General features: G+C 39.0%; 1 protein-coding gene across 1 annotated transcript in view; it reads right to left on the reverse strand.

Annotated features, from left to right (window-relative positions):
- Positions 1-17,049: 17,049 nt before the first annotated feature.
- Positions 17,050-19,166, reverse strand: part of LOC308687555 (uncharacterized protein) — a 100,705-nt gene continuing 98,588 nt past the window's right edge. The window contains exon 10 of the mRNA XM_081360161.1: positions 17,050-18,718. Within this exon, the coding sequence (XP_081216287.1) occupies positions 17,512-18,718 (1,207 nt within the window). The 3' untranslated portion in view covers positions 17,050-17,511. The remainder of the gene's footprint in view (positions 18,719-19,166) is intronic.

Here is a 19,166-nt window from a genome sequence, read left to right on the forward strand (position 1 = left end):
CAATTACTGACAGGCATTTTTGTCTTTGTTTTTTTAGGCTGGATTCATATGAAATTATGTATCCCCTTAATACCGCCTTAAGTGACTCCCACAGTGTTGAATCAGATACTTTCCCTGTATCGTTAAACATAAGATACTCATCTAACCATTCTGTTACACGTTGGGAAAATGAGAATCAAAGAGTAATTTAGGATTAAATCGCCAGCTATAGCTGGGCTTAATTTCAAAAAGGTCAAGAGAAATGGTCACTGCAGAGTGGTCTGAGATTATTCTGTTGTGATGCTTAATTGCAGTTACACATGAGGCAACCTTGAAGTCGGCCAGGAAAAAATCTATTCTGGAATATGAGCTATGAACATTAGAGAAAAACGTATATTGTGTATCAGTTGGGTGGTTCAGCCTCCAAATATCAACTAAATCATATGAGTTAATTAATTCATTTAAGGTGGAAGTGGAGTTGGGCAAATGACTCACAGAACAGGCAGGAGTCCTGTCCAGAGTGGGATCTAGAACCAGATTAAAGTCACCACCAATTATTAAATGTGTGTTAGACAAGTTGGGGAGGAGATTAAAAACTTTACGGAAAAAGGATGGGTCGTCATAATTTGGTCCATATAGATTCAATAGTGTAATATGTACAGAAAAAATGAAACCCGAGACTATCACATATCGACCATTTGGATCACTAATGGTGGATATATGCTTAAAAGGTATTGTTCTGCGGAACAGAATGGCCACTCCTCTAGCCCTGCATGAAAAGGTAGACTGGAACACCTGCGAAACCCAGTTACACCTAAGCAGTCTTTGTTCGTTATGCTTGATATGTGTCTCTTGCAAGAATATGATATCAGCAGATATTGACTTCAAATAAGAGAAGACTTTGAACCTTTTAACCCGGTTATTAATGCCTCGTACATTCCAGCTGGCTAAGGTAACATTACAATTTAAGGATTGCATATTATATGGCAGTACAATTGAACTTCAATTTTAAGATAACTGTATGGAACTGGAGTTATTACAGTAAACAGTACAAAACATATAACACTTAACACACACTCGTGAAAAAAGAGAACCCCCAGCGCCCTCCCCCCCTCCCTCTCTTTCATCCGCTTCCCCAAACGAAGTGGAATACAAAATACAAACCCCATATGAACCGTGGAGTTTCAATGTAGTCAAAAGTCTTGGTTATACTAGTGAGCACGGGCGCGCGCATCTGAGGAAGTCACCGGCTTCCTACATCCGAGAGCCCGGGTCACCGCTCAGTATAGCGGCTGATAAACAAGACCATACTCACAGGCTTGACGCACTTAGAAAAATTGAGGAAATTGTCAAGTGTACGTGCGTAGGAAGAAGTCAAGAAGCTGTGATAATTGAATTGGCAAATGCTTCGGCGTCCTCGACTGAATTGAAGATTCTCTTTTCCGATCCCTGAGTGACAATCAGACACGCGGGGAACAGTAGTCCATATCTGACACCAGCCTCCTTCAACTTCTTCTTAACTCCGTCAAAGTTTCGGCGCTGCGACAAAACCTCCGCTGTCAAATCAGGATATATAGAGATCCGAGTACCCTCAAACTGTAGAGGTGACTGTTGTCTGGACAACCTCAGGATTAATTCTTTCACTGGGTAATGGTGGATTCTTGCTATTAGCATCCGGGGGCACCCTCCTTTGGCTGGCAGGGGTCCAATGCGATGTGCGCGATCCACTTTTACTCCAGATGGGAAATTTTGGTCTCCCAGGATGGCCGGTATCAGCTTCTCCACAAATTCCGTTGGGCGACCATTTTCCACTTTCTCTTGTAGCCCCGCAATTTTAATATTTTGCCGACGGGAGCGGCCCTCCAGGTCATCAAGCTTGACGTGTAGGGCTTTATTGGCGGCAACAATATCCTTGCAGAGAGCCTCCAACTCGGAAATGCGACTGTCATGCTCGACTCTCGCGCCCTCGAGATCGGAGAAACGGGAGTTAGTTTCGGTAAGCGATGCCTGCATTTGCGACAAGGTATTTTCGATGGAGTTAAATCTGTCGTTCATCGACTTATCCATAGCTTGGATAGACGCTTGGATTGCTGCCAAAATTGGGGATAAGGCCGCGGTCTCGTCGTTGACAGTAGCACTAGCCGCTTGTTCAGCCAGTGTTTGCTTCTCCATTGACTGTTCGTCTACATTGGCCGATTGGTCACATTTCTTAGTTTTAGGTTTCGTCATCTTGACTTCAGGCTTCAAATGATATTGTTTTGTTTTGATTATGATTAAATGAAACTAGTTTTTTCGAGGTTAATGCTGGAGCTCCTCACAACTACGTCTACTCCATTCGGTGCTCTCGAGCGCCCCCCATGTCAGGACCAATTTTAACACCCTAAGCAACATCTGGCTAGGTCAGGGCCACACATTCAAATGTTTGCCATAATAAAAAGCCCAGTGCATTCACCTCAGCAACTGTCTGAGAACACACAGACAGAGTGTCTTCATTTCCTCCACCCTAATAAATAAAAATAGGCCAATTCTGTCTGCTGCATACTGACCTCTGTGTGGGAGACTGTGTGTGTGTGTGTGTGTGTGCTGGCTTCAACAGGGACACTGTATTTCCCTCTACTGCAGAACATACAGTCAGCCATATTTAAAACTTAAAAGTATTAATGTATTGCACACGTACCCAGTGTTACTTGCTTAGAGGAGCCAGCACCAGGGTCAGATTGTACAGCACCTGTAATCCCATCCATAATCGGCCGGCCCTTATTGCCTACTCAGAGCCAACTCCTCCGCCAGTGTATTCTGGTTTTCTGAATTTAATTCTTTATTTCTGTTTGCTGCAAACAAGTGTTTGTGATAAAATGTTCACAAAAGTAATAAAAGGTTGTGGTAAATACTCACCACTTTGAATTATATTTTTATATTTTGTCTTTATCTGCTGCCAAGAACATTTGGAGTTGGGGTTGCATCTAAAAATCTATGAATATTAATCTTTCTTTGTACATGCACATTTTTATATATTATAAAAATAGGCTATAGGCTATATTACACATATAGGCTACACATACATACTTAGTTTTATAAATATAGAACGTATTTGTTTAACTTACACATTAACAATCAGCAATCTTTCTCCAACAATCTTCTCTTGCTTTGGCAGCAGAGACCGTATTGTTTCGAGCTTGAAATACATATTTAAATTCATCGTAATTATGAATGATTATCTCTTGCTCCTCCGCGGAAAAATATATCGCTCTCGCTCCACCTGCGATTGGTTGTTCAATGTCGACGTCACTCTTTTATGTGCACGCGCGCGTAGAGTAATCATAGCTTGAGGATCAAAGCCTGAGTTGACAGAGAAAGTTGATGAGCTGCATCATGGTACCAATAAAGCATGATTGCATCGGTTTGGTTTTGTCAACTCAAAACTAATACTGTAACCCCGAGTTTGTTCAGCTACCTTCATGGTACAGGCCCCTGATGTAAACCTATGAAAATATATAAATATTTCTCCAAATCTGCACATATTTGAGCTAAAGCACTGAGGGACGTTGTTTTGTGAATCGCTGTCATGACGACAGCACGGGAGTTTTTTATGAATGAACGCGGCTGACGCGCATAATTCATATTAAAGGTATCGACTCATTTTTTCATGTCATGACTCCTGACACAAATTTAAAAAATAACTGTCGCTATAAGTTTCTCAGAATACAATAGTGGTCAAATACTGAAACTTGAGTCTTATATCTTTTTAATGATGTATAGTTTGTCAAGGTATAACATTAAATCTGATAGTAACTTTGAAAAACGCTTCAGTGCGCCCGCACACTGGCAACGGTTAACAGGTTAAGTGGTCATCCAGCTCAAGGGGAATGAGAGACATTAACTGCTTCAAGCTGATGACTGTATTTCTGGCCCTGAAATACTCTCTCCCTCAGTTGAGAGACTGTCATGTCCTGGTGCGGCACAGCGGCAGTCTCTCACATAATCACCAGGGAGGTTTGTGCTCACGCAATCTGAACAGAATAGCGGAGCACATCTTTCTCTGGGCACAGGAAAGTTCCTGTCACTCAGGGCAGTGTACATCTCAGGGCACCTGAATATGGGAGCGGATTTACTGTCCAGACAGAAACTACTGAGAGGGGAATGGAAACTTCACCCAGAAGTAGTCAAACAGATTTGGATACGAAGCGGAGGTGGACCTCTTCGCCTCTTATCAGAAAGCACAATGTTCTCTCTACTTATCTCTGAATCTCCCAGCCCCTGGGTCTGGATGCGATGGCGCACACATGGCCTAGAATGTGCATGTATGCGTTTTCCTCCAGTTTCTTTGCTCCCAGGTGTTCTAGACAGAGTTTGGTTCTCCGAGATAATATCTCTCCTCAACGGCTCGCCTTGGACGATTCCGGAGAGGAAGGACTGTCTGTCTCAGACAGAGCACACAATATTCCATCCCAGGCCCAACCTCTGGAACCTTCATGTTTGGCCACTGATGGGTACCAACTGAGGGGCACTGGGCTTTTCGCCTGTTGTTGCTGAGACCATTCTCAGTGCTAGTGCTTCCTCCAATAGAAAAAGTTATGTCAACAAATGGAGTGTCTTTGAAAGGTTGTGTGTCATAAATAATGCAGATCCGGTCAACTGCCAGATTGCTTCAGTTCTGGAATTCCTGCAGGATATATTATCATCAGGCACATGCGCCGCCACTCTCAAGGTTTATGTGGCCGCTCTTTCGGCTTGCCATGCCTTGGTTGACGGGGTGCCACTCGGGAGACATCCTCTGTTCGTTCATTTCATTCATGGGGCAGACAACTGAGGCCTCTCATAAAACCAAGATCCTATCATGGGACTTAGCTTTAGTCCTAGAGGGTCTGGTTGAGATTCCTTTTGAACCTATAGAATTAGCGTCTGACAAACTTTTGACTCTAAGATGGTTTTTCTTATGGCAATAACTTCTTTTAAAAGAATTGGGGATATGCAGGCTCTGTCGATTTCGCCACCCTGCTTAGACTTTGCCCCAGGAAGGGTGAAAGTGATTTTGCATCCTCATCCTGATTACCTGCCTAAGGTGCATTTTTCGGCTATGCATCCTATCACACTTGAGGCCTTCTGCTCTCCGTCGTTCACGATGCCAGAACAGGAGAGATCTCATAGACTATGTCCAGTCTGTGCTCTTCAGGCCTACATCCACCGCACTAGCTAGTGGCGTAAGTCAGAGCGACTTTTCGTCTGTTATGGGGGCCGCAACCGATGGCTGCCGCCACTAAGCAGACCATGTCACATTGGGTCAGGGATGCTATTGCTCTTGCCTATGAGGCGTGCGCCGCTCACCAAGTTTCGCCAACGGGTTTAAGGGCTCACTCCACCAGAGGGGTCGCCTCCTCTGCTGCCTTGGCAAGAGGTGCCCCTTGCAGTTTGTTTGTGATGCGGCAGGTTGGTCCTCTCCGCACACATTCATAAGATTTTATAGTTTGGATGTTCATGCCACTCCGGGCTTTCACGTCCTTGAGTCGACATCACAAGCTAATGTCTAGGCCTTCTTGCGTTCTTGTGAAACACACCTGCACAACCGTGGGGGTCCAGACATTTTCAAGCACGGCGGCGTGGGTATTCTCGTTCCCAATGAGCTGAGCAGCGCAGCATCGATTGTAGCTTTCGAAAGGGAACATCTCCGGTTACTTGACTGTAACCTTGTTCCCTGAGAAAGCGGAACGAGATGCTGCGCTACTTTGCCGTGCTGAAGATGTCCCAAGACTGCTCTTCAGACAAAATATCTTGACGATGCACCTGTGGCTCATCTACTTATAGCCTCGTGTCGCGGGGGCGCGCCGTTGACGTCACCGACCGAGGCTATATTACCTCCGGGTCAATTTCATTGACGTGTTATACACAATATTCACAGCTGGTCACAATAAAATATGTTCCCAATGCGCTGAGCAGCGCAGCATCTCGTTCCGCTTTCTCAGGGAACAAGGTTACAGTCAAGTAACAAGAGACGTTCATGACAGATCATTGTGTTCATCACAACACAGCGGTCAAATTTGTGGAATGAACAGGGTCATTCTACGAAAATGGTGGCTTTCCTGTCCCGGCCTCAACCACCAGGAAAAACACTTAAAAGTGTCAGATAATGACACAAAATTTATGTTTTTTGTTTTAATTTAAGTGTTTTATTGTTAATAAAACATATCTAAGACAGTTATATTGCAAACCATTTTTTATATATATTGTAGAACACGGTCAGTACCATGAAATTGGCTTGTCCCTCGGGTCAGGAGTCGTGGTTTAGTGACATATTTTGAGTTAAAAAATATATTTTTCTCCCCCTTTAAATGTCATAATACAAAGGGAAGTAGTATAGTTATTTAGTGGACTACTTAAAAAACTAAAATATCAACTAAATATTATAAATAATTTTCAGGGAATACCTGTCCCTCAATTTCATGTCACTGGTGTTACAATTTATAAAAACCACCACTTTGAAAAAAATCAACATCCTTGCCAACTTCTTTCTGGGTCAAAGGTCTATTGTAGGCGTGGCTGTTTTGAAAAGCACATGGAGAGTGTGCACTCTCTCTTCATCTTTTAGCAATTTGATAAATAATTTGATAATTTTATGCGAGGCCTTAAGATGTGTCACTGGTGTTCTACAGTTTATAGTAAGGGGAAATTAAATTTTATAAATATATTTTTTCAAATTGTATGATTAAGTGATTTATTTACAATTTAAGAAGTGTGGTTTGAGCTACTGTGGCCGCCATCTTAGATATGCCATTTTGTCTGCAGATTTGTCACTGGTGTTATCGTCACTGGTGTTACTGTTGCTGCTGGTTACACCAGTGACATGACGATAACACCAGTGACATGACGATAACACCACTAACTTTTTTCTCAACATAAGGTTTTATAAAAGCCTCAACAATTATATTAATAAAGACTTGTTAGCATTTCATAATAAATGTATAAAAAATTGTTTGAAAAAATCTTATGTTTTGTCATTGGTTTCACTTTGCGTCACTGGTGTTACATTGCGTCACTGGTGTTACATTGCGTCACTGGTGTTACCGCCACATGGCATATTGGTTTTCTGGCATTCTAAGTTCACAGTTTCATAGAATATGTTTTTTGTATCTACCTAACTGTTGCTGCATTCATTAGCAAGCATTATAAGGATATGATCATTCAATTTTGATCACTCAACCTCAATTATTTCTAATGTTACAACAAAAAACACAGTGGTAGAAATAGAAAAATGCCACACAATAGAACTTTACACATGCCTGTTTAAAGTAAATTATTACTAATCAAGACAGTTTCTTAATATTACATTAAATTTTTCTGTCTTTGATTATGTATGCAAATTAAATAGTCAAATTACATTCTGGGAAGCCTGAATTGTCATCTAAAATATAGGTAACACCAGTGACAAAAAAGCAGCACAAGCATTTTTTAATGTAATGTGGTAAAAATATAAAAATACATTAAGCTGTCATTTAAGTTGATTTATAATTTTAAGAGGTTAACTATTATCTGACTATAAGTTTTGGTATAAAAAAAAGAATTACATTTTTAAAAAGTTGTCTGTTCAAAAAGCCACCATTTTCATAGAATGACCCAACAGCATCTTTTCTCCAAAGCAATAAGAGCACAAGCTTTGTTGTAGTCCAGACTTTAAAGTTAGGCATCTTTACAGATGATCATTTTAATAAATAGATAAAAACCTGCGCTGACAAACACTTGCAGTGCTGTGGATGTTTTCCAGGAGCCGCTGGAGGAGAAACGTGTGCAAAAGCAGAACAAAAGCTCCTGGAGACACAAACTGTGCTGCAACTACAGACTAAACCATGACTTGATGGAGCAACATGAGAAGAAATATTCCAGCTCTACGTGACGAATCTCACATTCTGCTTCTACAGCATCAGAACGCTCAGCTGCTTTCATGGGAAGAGCATCACTGGACACTTCTTTCTGCTCTCTGTTGAAGTGATTTAGACACTCCAGCTGAATAATGTTTAATCGGACAGATTTTGTGGAGCTTCGTTCAGGTGTCCTGACGTTGGAGGAAGGCTGAGACTGTTGTAGAGGACATGAAGCTCAGAGAACATATTCTTCACTGCCAAATATCTGTGCTTCAGCATTATTATACAACAAATCATATTTCAGCTGTCTTCCATCAGGACAAATAAAGGAAAGGATCATAAGGACACAGAAATAGAGCTAGTGACACAGAAGTGGCTCAACTTACCCACCATTAAGGCCTCATTATACTTCTGCGTCGGACCTACGCCGGAGCCTATACACCGTAGGCAACGTGTTGGTTTTAATTTATACTTCTGTGTCGTTGTCCGCGTTGACGCGCACCTAGGGAGCATGTGAAACCCCGAGGGAGGGGTTCTGGCAGACCAATCACCGCGCTTGTGTCCGCGTAGAATTGACGCGTTGTTACATTTTTGGAGAGGTGCACGTCAGGGTACGCCGTAGGGTACGCGCGCTACACACAGCCTACGACGTAGCTTCGACGGCAGTTCGACGCAGAAGTATAAAACAGGCTTTAGGGGTAAAGTATTTATTTATTTATTTATTTATTTATTTAGAAAAGGGACAATGTACATTAATTAACATTCATAAATGTAAATGTACCCAAATTAGCCCGAAGGCTAGTTTTCATTGGTAGTCCCTTTGCCAGATGTTATTAGGCTCTAAACTAGAAAAAAATAAAAAGGTTAAACATTACAACAATACACTACAACAATCATAAATCTAGAACTTGTAAACACCTCTATAAAATACAATTAAGAGCATTATACAAAAAGACAATATACACACAATAGAAAAAATTGTTATGAGTTAATATGACTAATCAGGTTTATAATAAAATTAATAATAAGTTTAATAATAATAATAGAGCAGCATTAATGTTCACATTGTTGGTTATGAAGAAGCCATTTCTTAAGATTAAACTTAAAAGAGTTAAATGTTGAGCACTCTCTAATTGAGTGAGGTACAGTATTCCACTGATGTGAAGCTCTGTATGAGAAAACAGAGCTTCACATCAGTGGAATACTGTACCTCACTCAATTAGAGAGTGCTCAACATTTAACTCTTTTAAGTTTAATCTTAAGAAATGGCTTCTTCATAAGAGTTAAATGTTGAGCACTCTCTAATTGAGTGAGGTACAGTATTCCACTGATGTGAAGCTCTGTATGAGAAAACAGCTTGGCCAAACGATGTTTTCCTACGTGGAATTATACAATCCGCTCTAATTGCTCCTCTTGTAATTCTGTTTTCAATAGATTTAAATTTAATAAAATCAGCCAAAGGAGGAGGAGCCAAACCATGCATGATCTTATAAACTAAACAAACATTTTTAAAGTTGATTAGAATTTCCCAGTTAAACAAGTTATACTTATTTAAAATGTGACAATGATGAAAGCTGAATTGTTTTTTATCTAAAATTTTAAGTGCTTGTTTGTATATTGATTCTAATGGTTTTAGGACTGTAGAATGTGTATTTGACCAACTTGTCAAACAATATGTGACATGAGAAAGAATCATAGAGTGGAAATATATCTTTGCTGCCTCATTTGATAAACAATTTCTAATAAACCTAAAGTTAACCAAGTTAAATTTAATCTTTTTGCAAACTTTTTTTATGTGAGTTTTAAAACCAAGACAGGAGTCCAGATGAACCCCTAGATATTTACATTCTGAAACAACCTGTAATCTTTCTCCTGAAATAAAAATGTCCTGCTTTGTATCAGGCCTATGTCCTTTAGAAAAGAACATACAGACTGTTTTTGACACATTTAACCTCAAAAAACTCTGATTTAGCCAGGATGTAACTTTTACCATAACGTCTGTCAACTTTTTTGCAACCTCTTCTGCATTTTTACCATGTGTAAAAATGACTGTATCGTCAGCATACATTAGAATATTACATTGTCCACACTCCTTAGGTAAATCATTAATATACAAGCTAAAAAGAATTGGGCCCAGTATGGACCCTTGTGGAACACCAGTTGATAGGTCTATTAAATTCGATTTAAAATTATCAATTTTTACTAATTGAGAACGGGAAGAAAGGTAAGATTTGATTAAATTTACAAAATGTATAGAAAAATTAAAATCATACAGTTTATGCAAAAGGTTATTATGGTTTAGAGTATCAAATGCTTTCTGTAAATCAAGAAATACAGCCCCTACCACTCCACCTTTATCCATTAATGCTTTTACCTTTTCTGTAAAGTAACATATTGCAGTTTCTGTTGAGTGATTTGCCCTAAAACCAAATTGCATCGGATGTAATTGGAAAGAACTATTATTAAGATGATCAATAATTTGTTTGGCCACTAGTTTTTCAAAAACTTTTGATATTGTAGGTAGGACACTGATGGGCCTATAATTACAAGGTAAGCGAGTGTCGCCTCCCTTAAATATAGGAGCCACAACCGCTGGTTTCCAAGAACTAGGGAATATCCCTTGATCTAATGAACTATTAATGATATGTGTTAGAGTGTTGACTATTGAGGAAATAATTTGTTTCAATAAGAGTGTGTCCATACCATAAATATCCTTAGCCCTTGAGGTCCTCAGAGACATGACCACTCTTTCAACCTCTAACTTAGTTACTGGTCTTAATACTAATGCTGTGTCACTTTCATTAATTGTTTGTATATAGGGATGTTGTACAATAAAACTTTGGGCTATTTTATCCACTGACTCAACAAAATAGTGATTAAGGGCCTGTGCCACATCAATCGGGCTCTGTAGAACTGTATCATTAATCTTTAATTCAGTTAGACTTGTTTTAATATTCTTTTGACCAGTCAATTTTTTAATCTGTCTCCATATTATTTTTGAGTTACCATGAGCGTTTTCAATAATTATGATAAAAAAATCTGCCTTTGCTTTCCTTAATGCTCTTATTACCTTATTTCTTAACATTACAAATTTATTTCTATCATGGACCATCTTTGATCTTATCGCTAATTTTAAAGCAGTATCCCGTTCCTTCATTAATTTTTTAATATTGTCGTTAACCCAGGGGAGGGACTGTTTCTTGTACTTGTATTTCGTCTTGATTGAAAAATCACTAATTGTAGATTGCAGCTTTTCTGTAAAGATCTGACTAGATATTTCTAAATCTATATTAGATGATACCAAATCTTCCCAATTCATATTGTCAATTGCTGATTTAAACTCATTTTGCTTATTTTTTGGAATACCGAACACTCTCTTATTACTGGCATGTGTAGTAAATCGTTTGCTTGTTAATTTTCTAGAAATAAGCACCATATTATGGTCTGACAACCCTGTGATCATATTATATGACTTTATAATTCTCTCCGGTCTGTTACTAAATATCAGGTCAATCTGAGTGCTAGTGCTGTTTGTTATTCGTGTTGAACCTTTGATCAGTTGGACTAAATTAAAACCATCAACGACTTGTTTGAGCTTCTTCCTTATAGATGTGTCTTCCCAATTTAAATTAAAATCACCCATAACAATAACTTCCTTCTTAAAATCACATTGACATAAGACGTTCTTAAGTTCATCATAAAAACTGTTATTTAAAGCAGGTGCTCGGTAAATAACTATAAGTGTAAAAGACATCTGAGGTGATAGAATCACATTTAAACCTATACATTCTAAATCAATCGGATTTTGCCATATAATCTCATTACAACAAATAGTGTCTCTCACATAAATCATTACGCCACCTCCTTTCCTTTCAATTCGATCCTTCCTATAGAAATTATAACCCGGGATATTTAGAGCAGCTGATGGAGAATTGTCATGAAGCCAGGTTTCAGATAAACAGAGGTAGACTAAATTAGATTCTAATAGTATATGATTAATCTGATCACTTTTTGATTTTAAACTTCGTATATTTAGGTGTCCACCTAATATACCCTTCGGTTTTACATTTAGATCCCAAATAAATCTAGAGTTATTTACCGTTTGAAAAATTTTAAATTTCCGATTCTTTTGTATTGCTCTGTTGACCACTACACGCTTCTCCCACTAAACATTGGACGTCGGATAGACGTGCAGATCATGTCTATATTGGGTCCGTCGGTCCATGACCAATTCTGGACATCTATTCGACGTCCAAACTAGGTCCACTATTTGGACGTCCAACCATGACCCAACTTGGACGTCATATTGACGTTCAACATTGGACCTTTGAACTGGGTCATTTTTTTCGACGTCCAAACTAGGTCCACTATTTGGACGTCCAACCATGACCCAACTTGGAAGTCATATTTACGTTCAACATTGGACCTGAACTGGGTAATTTTTTTGGACGTCATTTGGACGTCTATGACAGGTGCAGAAAATTTACATGATTATTAATATTTTTTTAATTTACAAATGAAGAGCTCTTTTCCAAAACGCGAGTTTGTCATGTCATTTTGCTGTGTACTGAACCTATTCACTGCTCCATCCACGTTTCCAAATCGTTATATTTAAAATGTAGCCTACTGCAAGATGCAGTTTCTTTCCAAACCGCGATAAGCGCCGAACCTATTTTTAGCCTAAACGCGATAATCAGAAATTATATCACTCTCTCACCCTCAAATGACTCGCGCCAGACGCTCAATTCGCCACATTCGCGCCGCATGGCCTCCAGATGCGTGTAAACGCGTCTTTACATCAGACGCTCTTCGTGTTTGGTGTGAACACATTTATCAACAATTTTGTTGTTTGATTTAATAATCATTGTTCAACATGTTTAGACTGATTTATTTATTTATTTATTTCAGGTTTATTTAACAGGGACAATGCACACTAATAATACATAATTAAATGTACAGAGTGCCAGAATTAGCCCAAAGGCTATTTTACATCTGCTGTCCCTGGACAGATCTTAAGATCTCAGACCCAAAAAAAAAAAAAAGTAAACAAAAAGATTAAAATATCACATACAGTACATGTTTGAGCCAGCCAACCTCATCGGCATAGCACAAGAAGCACAAACAAACAAAACAGACAGGACAGAGAAGACAGGGGAGCAACAAGATTTCATGTCAAATATAATGTTGACAGTCCTGACTACCTGTTAGCCACTTCTTTAAGTTAATTTTAAAAGAAGCGTACGTTTTAAAATTCCTAATGTGAATTGGAATCAGGTTCCATTCACGAGCAGCCCTGACTGAAAAAGCTGTTTGACCAAGTGCACTCTTCCTAAACGGGACAATGCAGTCACCTCTTGCTGCACTCCTTGTAGATCTGCAAGCATTTGGCGCTGTTCTCACAAACTGGCACAATACAGGAGGAGCCAGTCCATGCAAAATTTTGTACACAAGACAGAGATCTGCATATATAATCAAGTTTTCGAAATTCAATAGACTATATTTTTTTAAAACATGACAGTGATGATAATATATAGATTTCCTATCAAGTACTTTAATGGTTTTCTTATATAGGGAGAGTAGTGGTTTGAGAGAAGTGTTGCTAGCTTGTGACCAGGTTGTCAAACAATAGGTTATATGAGATAAAATCATTGAATGCATGAACATCATAGCGGCCCTTTTTGACACGCAGCTACGGACATATCTAAAATTTGCCAGGTTGTACTTAATGCGATTACAAACCTTCTTAATGTGTAATTTAAAAGTAAGATTATTATCTATATATACTCCAAGGTATTTAAAATCTGAGACGACTTGTAATCTCTCTCCTGCTACGACTACATCAGGTTCTACACAGCGGCTTTTAGATTTACTAAAAAACATACATACAGTTTTGGATAAATTTAGTTGAAGGCAGTTGTGATTTAACCATTCTGTAATCTTTTGCATTGAGTTTGATAGCAGATCAGCAGCTTGAGCAGCACTGTTAGCATGTACAAAGATTACTGTGTCATCTGCAAACATTTGGATGTTGGCATTAGGACAAACATTTGGCAAATCATTTACATACAAAGAAAATAAAAGTGGACCCAAAATAGAGCCCTGTGGGACACCTGCAGATAAGGAAATAACACCTGATCGATGATTCCTAACCCTTACGAACTGAGTCCGATGTGTTAAATAAGATTCTACCCAATTGATAGTGCCTGTATCGAAATTAAAAGTTTGTAATTTAGATAGAAGAACTCCATGATTAATGGTGTCAAACGCTTTTTTTAAATCTAGAAAAACAGCACCAACAACCCCTCCTCGATCCAACTGTGACTTGACTTTGTCAACGAAATAGCAATTGGCTGTTTCTGTTGAATGATTAATACGGAAGCCGAATTGATGTGGATGTAAAGAATAGGAACTGGTATTTAAATTATTTATCATTTGTTCTAAGACAAGTTTTTCGGCCACCTTGCAAACCACCGGCAGGATACTAATAGGTCTATAGTTGCAGATGGACAAACGATCACCTCCTTTAAATACCGGAAAGACTGCAGCCAACTTCCACACATTTGGGAACAATCCCTGAGCAATTGAAAGATTAACAATTTTCGTAATTGGGTATACTAATGATTCAGAGAGCTCTTTCAACATAACAGTGTTCATTCCAATGACATCTTTCGCTCGAGATGGCCTCAGAGATCTAATCACTCTCAAAACATCTGCCTCAGTGATATATTCTATGTTGAAAGCTGGCTCTGTTTGTTCGGCTTGACAAGGAGTGTTCTTATATTCAGAAGAAAAACACTTGATGATATTTTCTACTGAATCAATGAAATAATTATTGAGAGCATCAGCTACTTCAGCTGGCTTATCTTTTACTTTTCCACCAACAACAAGTTCAATTGATTTGGCATTGTTAACATCATGTCCCATTAATTTTCTTAACTGGCTCCAAATAGTTTTAGTATTACCTCCTGCTTTTTCAATTATGGTCAAAAAGAAGTTTGCTTTGGCTATCCTTATCTCTTTGACTACTCTATTCCGTAACATAGTAAAAATATGTCGATCACTGCTTGCTTTAGATTTAATGGCAGATTTTAAAGCCATATCCCGTTTTTTCATTAAATTTAAAATATTTGTGGTTATCCAAGGAATGGTGTTCTTTTTTTTCCTATGTCGTTGTGTGCGTGTAAATGTATCTATTGATCTCTGCAGTTGTTGTGTAAATCTTTGACTGTCTTCTTCCAACGATCTTCCAAAAAGTATGTTATCCCAGTTGATGCTCTGGATGGCACTTATAAACTGACCCTGCATATTTTTGGGGATATTTAAAGATTCTTGTTCTTGGACAAATGGAGTGAAACGCTTGTTAGTTAGCTTCCTGGCTATTAGGATCATATTGTGGTCTGATAGTCCAGTCAGCATATTAAAAGATTTAACAATTCGCTTTGGCCTATTGCTAAATATTAGGTCTATTTGTGTTCTTGTAGAATTTGTTACTCTGGTAGGCCCATTTATCACCTGTGTAAGATCACAGTCGTCAGTGATCTGTTTTAATGTTTTCCTTGACGCTTTGTCTTCCCAATTGATGTTGAAGTCTCCCATAATAATCACCTCCTTATTAAAATTACATTCCTTCAACATATTTTCAAAATGTTCATAAAATATACTCTTAGAAGATGGAGGGCGATATAGTGTAATAAGTGAGAAGGACATAGATGGAGATAAAGTTATGTTAAGTCCAATACACTCCAATTCATTACATGACCACTGTACCTCATGGCACTGAAAGCGATCTTTTACAAAAATTAAAACTCCCCCTCCTTTTGAGCCCACTCTATCTTTTCTATGCACCGTATAACCAGGAACATGTAAAGCTGATGAAGATGAATTTTCATTAAGCCAGGTCTCCGTTAAACACAAGAAATCCAGATTAGAGTCTAATAAAAGGTGATGGATTTGATCACTTTTAGATTGAAAACTTCTTATATTTAAGTGCCCTCCTAAAATACCCCTTGGCTTTAATTTGGGGTCCCAGATTATTCTTGAGTGATTGACAGTCTGGAATATATTCAATTTCCTGTTTTTAGTGATTGCAACATTTAAAATTTTTGAGTGTACACTGCATGTTGTTTGATTGGGTGTAGTTATTGAATGTCTTACGGCCTTATTTTTTACAGTACACGCCGTCTGTTCGAGTGACGACTTAGATGGATGTGTTGATAGTTCCGCTGTCTGTGCGTATGGATTTGTTGATAGTTCCGCTGTCGGTGTGAATGGATTAGTTGGATAACTGGAGACGCCTACAAACGTCTGATGCTGTAGCTCAAACAGTAGAGCGTTGGCGCTTGGAACATAAGATCACGAGTTCGATTCCCAGGTAAATCAAGGTGTGTGTGTGTGTGTGTGTGTGTGTGTGTGTGTGTGTGTGTGTGTGTGTGTGTGTGTGTGTGTGTGTGTGTGGAGGAGAAGCCACTGTTTTGTTTGAGCGCACTGAGCGCGATTATTGTTTGAAAAAGACGTATCTAATAAAACACACAATCCACAGCAAGCCGACCCCGTCTCCTTCCTTCTTCCCACAAACAAACTTTTGTGGACGGACGTCAACATTAGACGTGCGGAAGACGTCGAAAAAAGACATCGCCTGGCGTTATAAAACAACCCCTTCAATGGACCAAATTTGGACGTCCAAAAATTACATGAAAATGACGTCACTACGACGTCACATTGCGCAGTGGGCTTCTTAGTATCATGTTCATCAAGTTTATCGTTCAACACCATATCACTTGAACTTGCGTGCAAATAGTCACTGCCTCCGACCGCGACCTGAGAAGGTGCCGTCTTTGACACAGAGTAAATCCCCACCGGCTCTACCGTCCGCGAATCCATCGATGGTTGACCGTCAGTCGACACCAACACGCCAACGGATCGTTCCCGCCACTCGTCCGCTAAAGCCTCCGGGGTAATCAGGTGCTCCGATGGCAACGACAAACCTCCCCTCCATGTGTTTTGCTCCAGATGATCACCATGAGCAGTATGTTGTCACTGGGGAATTTGAGTTTAAAATAAATAAATTAAATATTAGTTTTTTTTTGTGCATTATCCCATGACAGTCTTACTTTACAGCACATTATTCAGAATGTCTATTCATTAAGAATATTTCCATGCACTGAAATATCCAAAATATCCCAGTGTTAAATTATGACACAACAAAAAGTTAGAAAAGTGAGAAAAAAGAGCCTTTATTAGATAAAGAAAATATTAAATGTTCCTCTTTACAGTTCAATAAAACTTTGTGTGTTTGCAGAGGAATATAATCACAGAAAAAAAAGCTGAATTCTATCCTTTTTAATAAACTACAACATTTCATAGTTTATGGCTAATCTATAAAAATGTAAAATCAGCAATTCACCAACAAGTATGAAATACAGTTAGACAAACCTAAATATAAATGCTGGTATACATTTACTTTAACATTGAACTCGTTTTACATTCCCTGTGGAACATTTACTTAGATGTGCAAAAACTTACATCTATTTCCCTGTAGAATATTTACAATGTAAAGAGCAAAAAGAGCAAAGCAAAAACTTTAATTTATTTGTAATGTTACTATGAATGAATATTTAGAAAGGAGTATATTTTGATAAGTTTAGATAAACCCATATCAGATCAAGAATCAGACTAATGTTCAAAAGTGGTAAATCTTCTCTTCCTGAAGAACTGAGATGAATTCAGCTTTCACAGGATCTCTGTGTTTTCGTATCATATCACAGATCTTTCTCATGCTCTCCTGACTGGTTAAACTCTGTGTGATTTCTGAATATTGTTCCTCATGAATTAGCTCTTGCTGACGCAGTTTATCTGCAATGATCCCAGCATTTGTAACCTCCTGAATGAGATCTGGCCAATGGTCATCGAAATATCTTGCTTTATCTGCCTCACTATTCAGACGCGGCTTGTCTCTCTTAGGACGAATCTGATCACTATTAAGACGCGGCTCGTCTCTCTTAGGACGAATCTGATCAAGTTCATTTTTCTTAATTGTTGCAGTCCAGACAGTCTTCTGATCCTCTTCTCTGATAAGAGTCATTTGAAGATCATTCTCCAGACTTGTGTTGACCTTGAAGTAGTTTGGGGGAGTTTCTCTTGTGAGTGTGATCCCTTCTTCAGGATTGATAGTGGAGGCACCAGGAACATCAAGAATGTGTGGCGTTTTCATCCGAAATGGCCTGCCAGGTCTGGGATGCCTGATGATGCATGATGAAAATGATTTTTCAGTTTCCTCAACTTTTTTTCTTGCACAGTCATCAAGTGGAAAAAAGTAGAGATGTAGAATGAGAGGATCTTTAGTACACATGTAGAGAAGAAGATCACAATGTGCGTCCCATCCCATTATCCAACTTATAATTAATGTTGTAATAGAGAAGGATGGTTGGACAATCTTAGCATGGAATCGGGTCAACTGCACAGGTTCTGTGGTTATTCCCTCATCTTTTACGGTGAGGACTTTCACAGCATCTTTGAGAGAGGGGTCAGACTCTCCTAAACAGGCGTAATGGGGCAGATGAACTTCCTCCAGTTTCCCTGAGATCACCGTCACGTCAATCACTGGACCGATCCGGTTGCACTGCAGCCTCTCCAGCTCTGCGTTGAGGAAGAGTCCGTCTACGGTACGGTACTGAAGGGTGACGACACAGTCACAGACCCATCGCATTCTGGTCCTGACACACTCGTAACGGCCTGGGTCAGTGCTGACCCTGAACTTTGACCCTCCTTCATCTGTACAAGCCGACGGCTCAATCTGAAGCCACTGATCAGAATCAGCAATATGGACACAAGACTGACAGTTCAGCAGCGGGTGAATATCGAGCCCAGAAGGTTTGGGCTGAGAGAACCTGTGAAGAATCAGAAGAAGGCAGAAGCAATGAGTCAGCTGATTTTTATGCACAAACAAAATTAACTGTTAAATAAACTAATACATAAAACTTGCCGGTGACTTTAACTATGTTAGTTAGCATGAACTAACCATGAAAAACACTAAAGTGTTTATTAATCTCAGTTAATGTTATTTTCTTTTTTTTTTTTCAACCACCACCTTCTTGTCTTCGGAGGTCAACTTTAATTTTATTCATATAACGGTTTTAGAAAGAAAAGAAGGACTGAAGTAGCTCCGAGTGCCCTTATCCCGGTGCACAAGATGAAAAAAAAAACAAAAAAACTAAAAAAAAAAAAACAGAGCATATGTTTGCATGGGGGGGGGGGGTGAATGGGAAAGCATGTGGCTTACATTAACTATTGAATTTGTAGAAAGGTTATGAGGGGACAGGTTTCTTTAAAGGCAGA

Source organism: Scardinius erythrophthalmus, assembly GCF_964197995.2.
Source record: "Scardinius erythrophthalmus genome assembly, chromosome: 3".
Lineage (NCBI taxonomy): Eukaryota > Metazoa > Chordata > Actinopteri > Cypriniformes > Leuciscidae > Scardinius > Scardinius erythrophthalmus.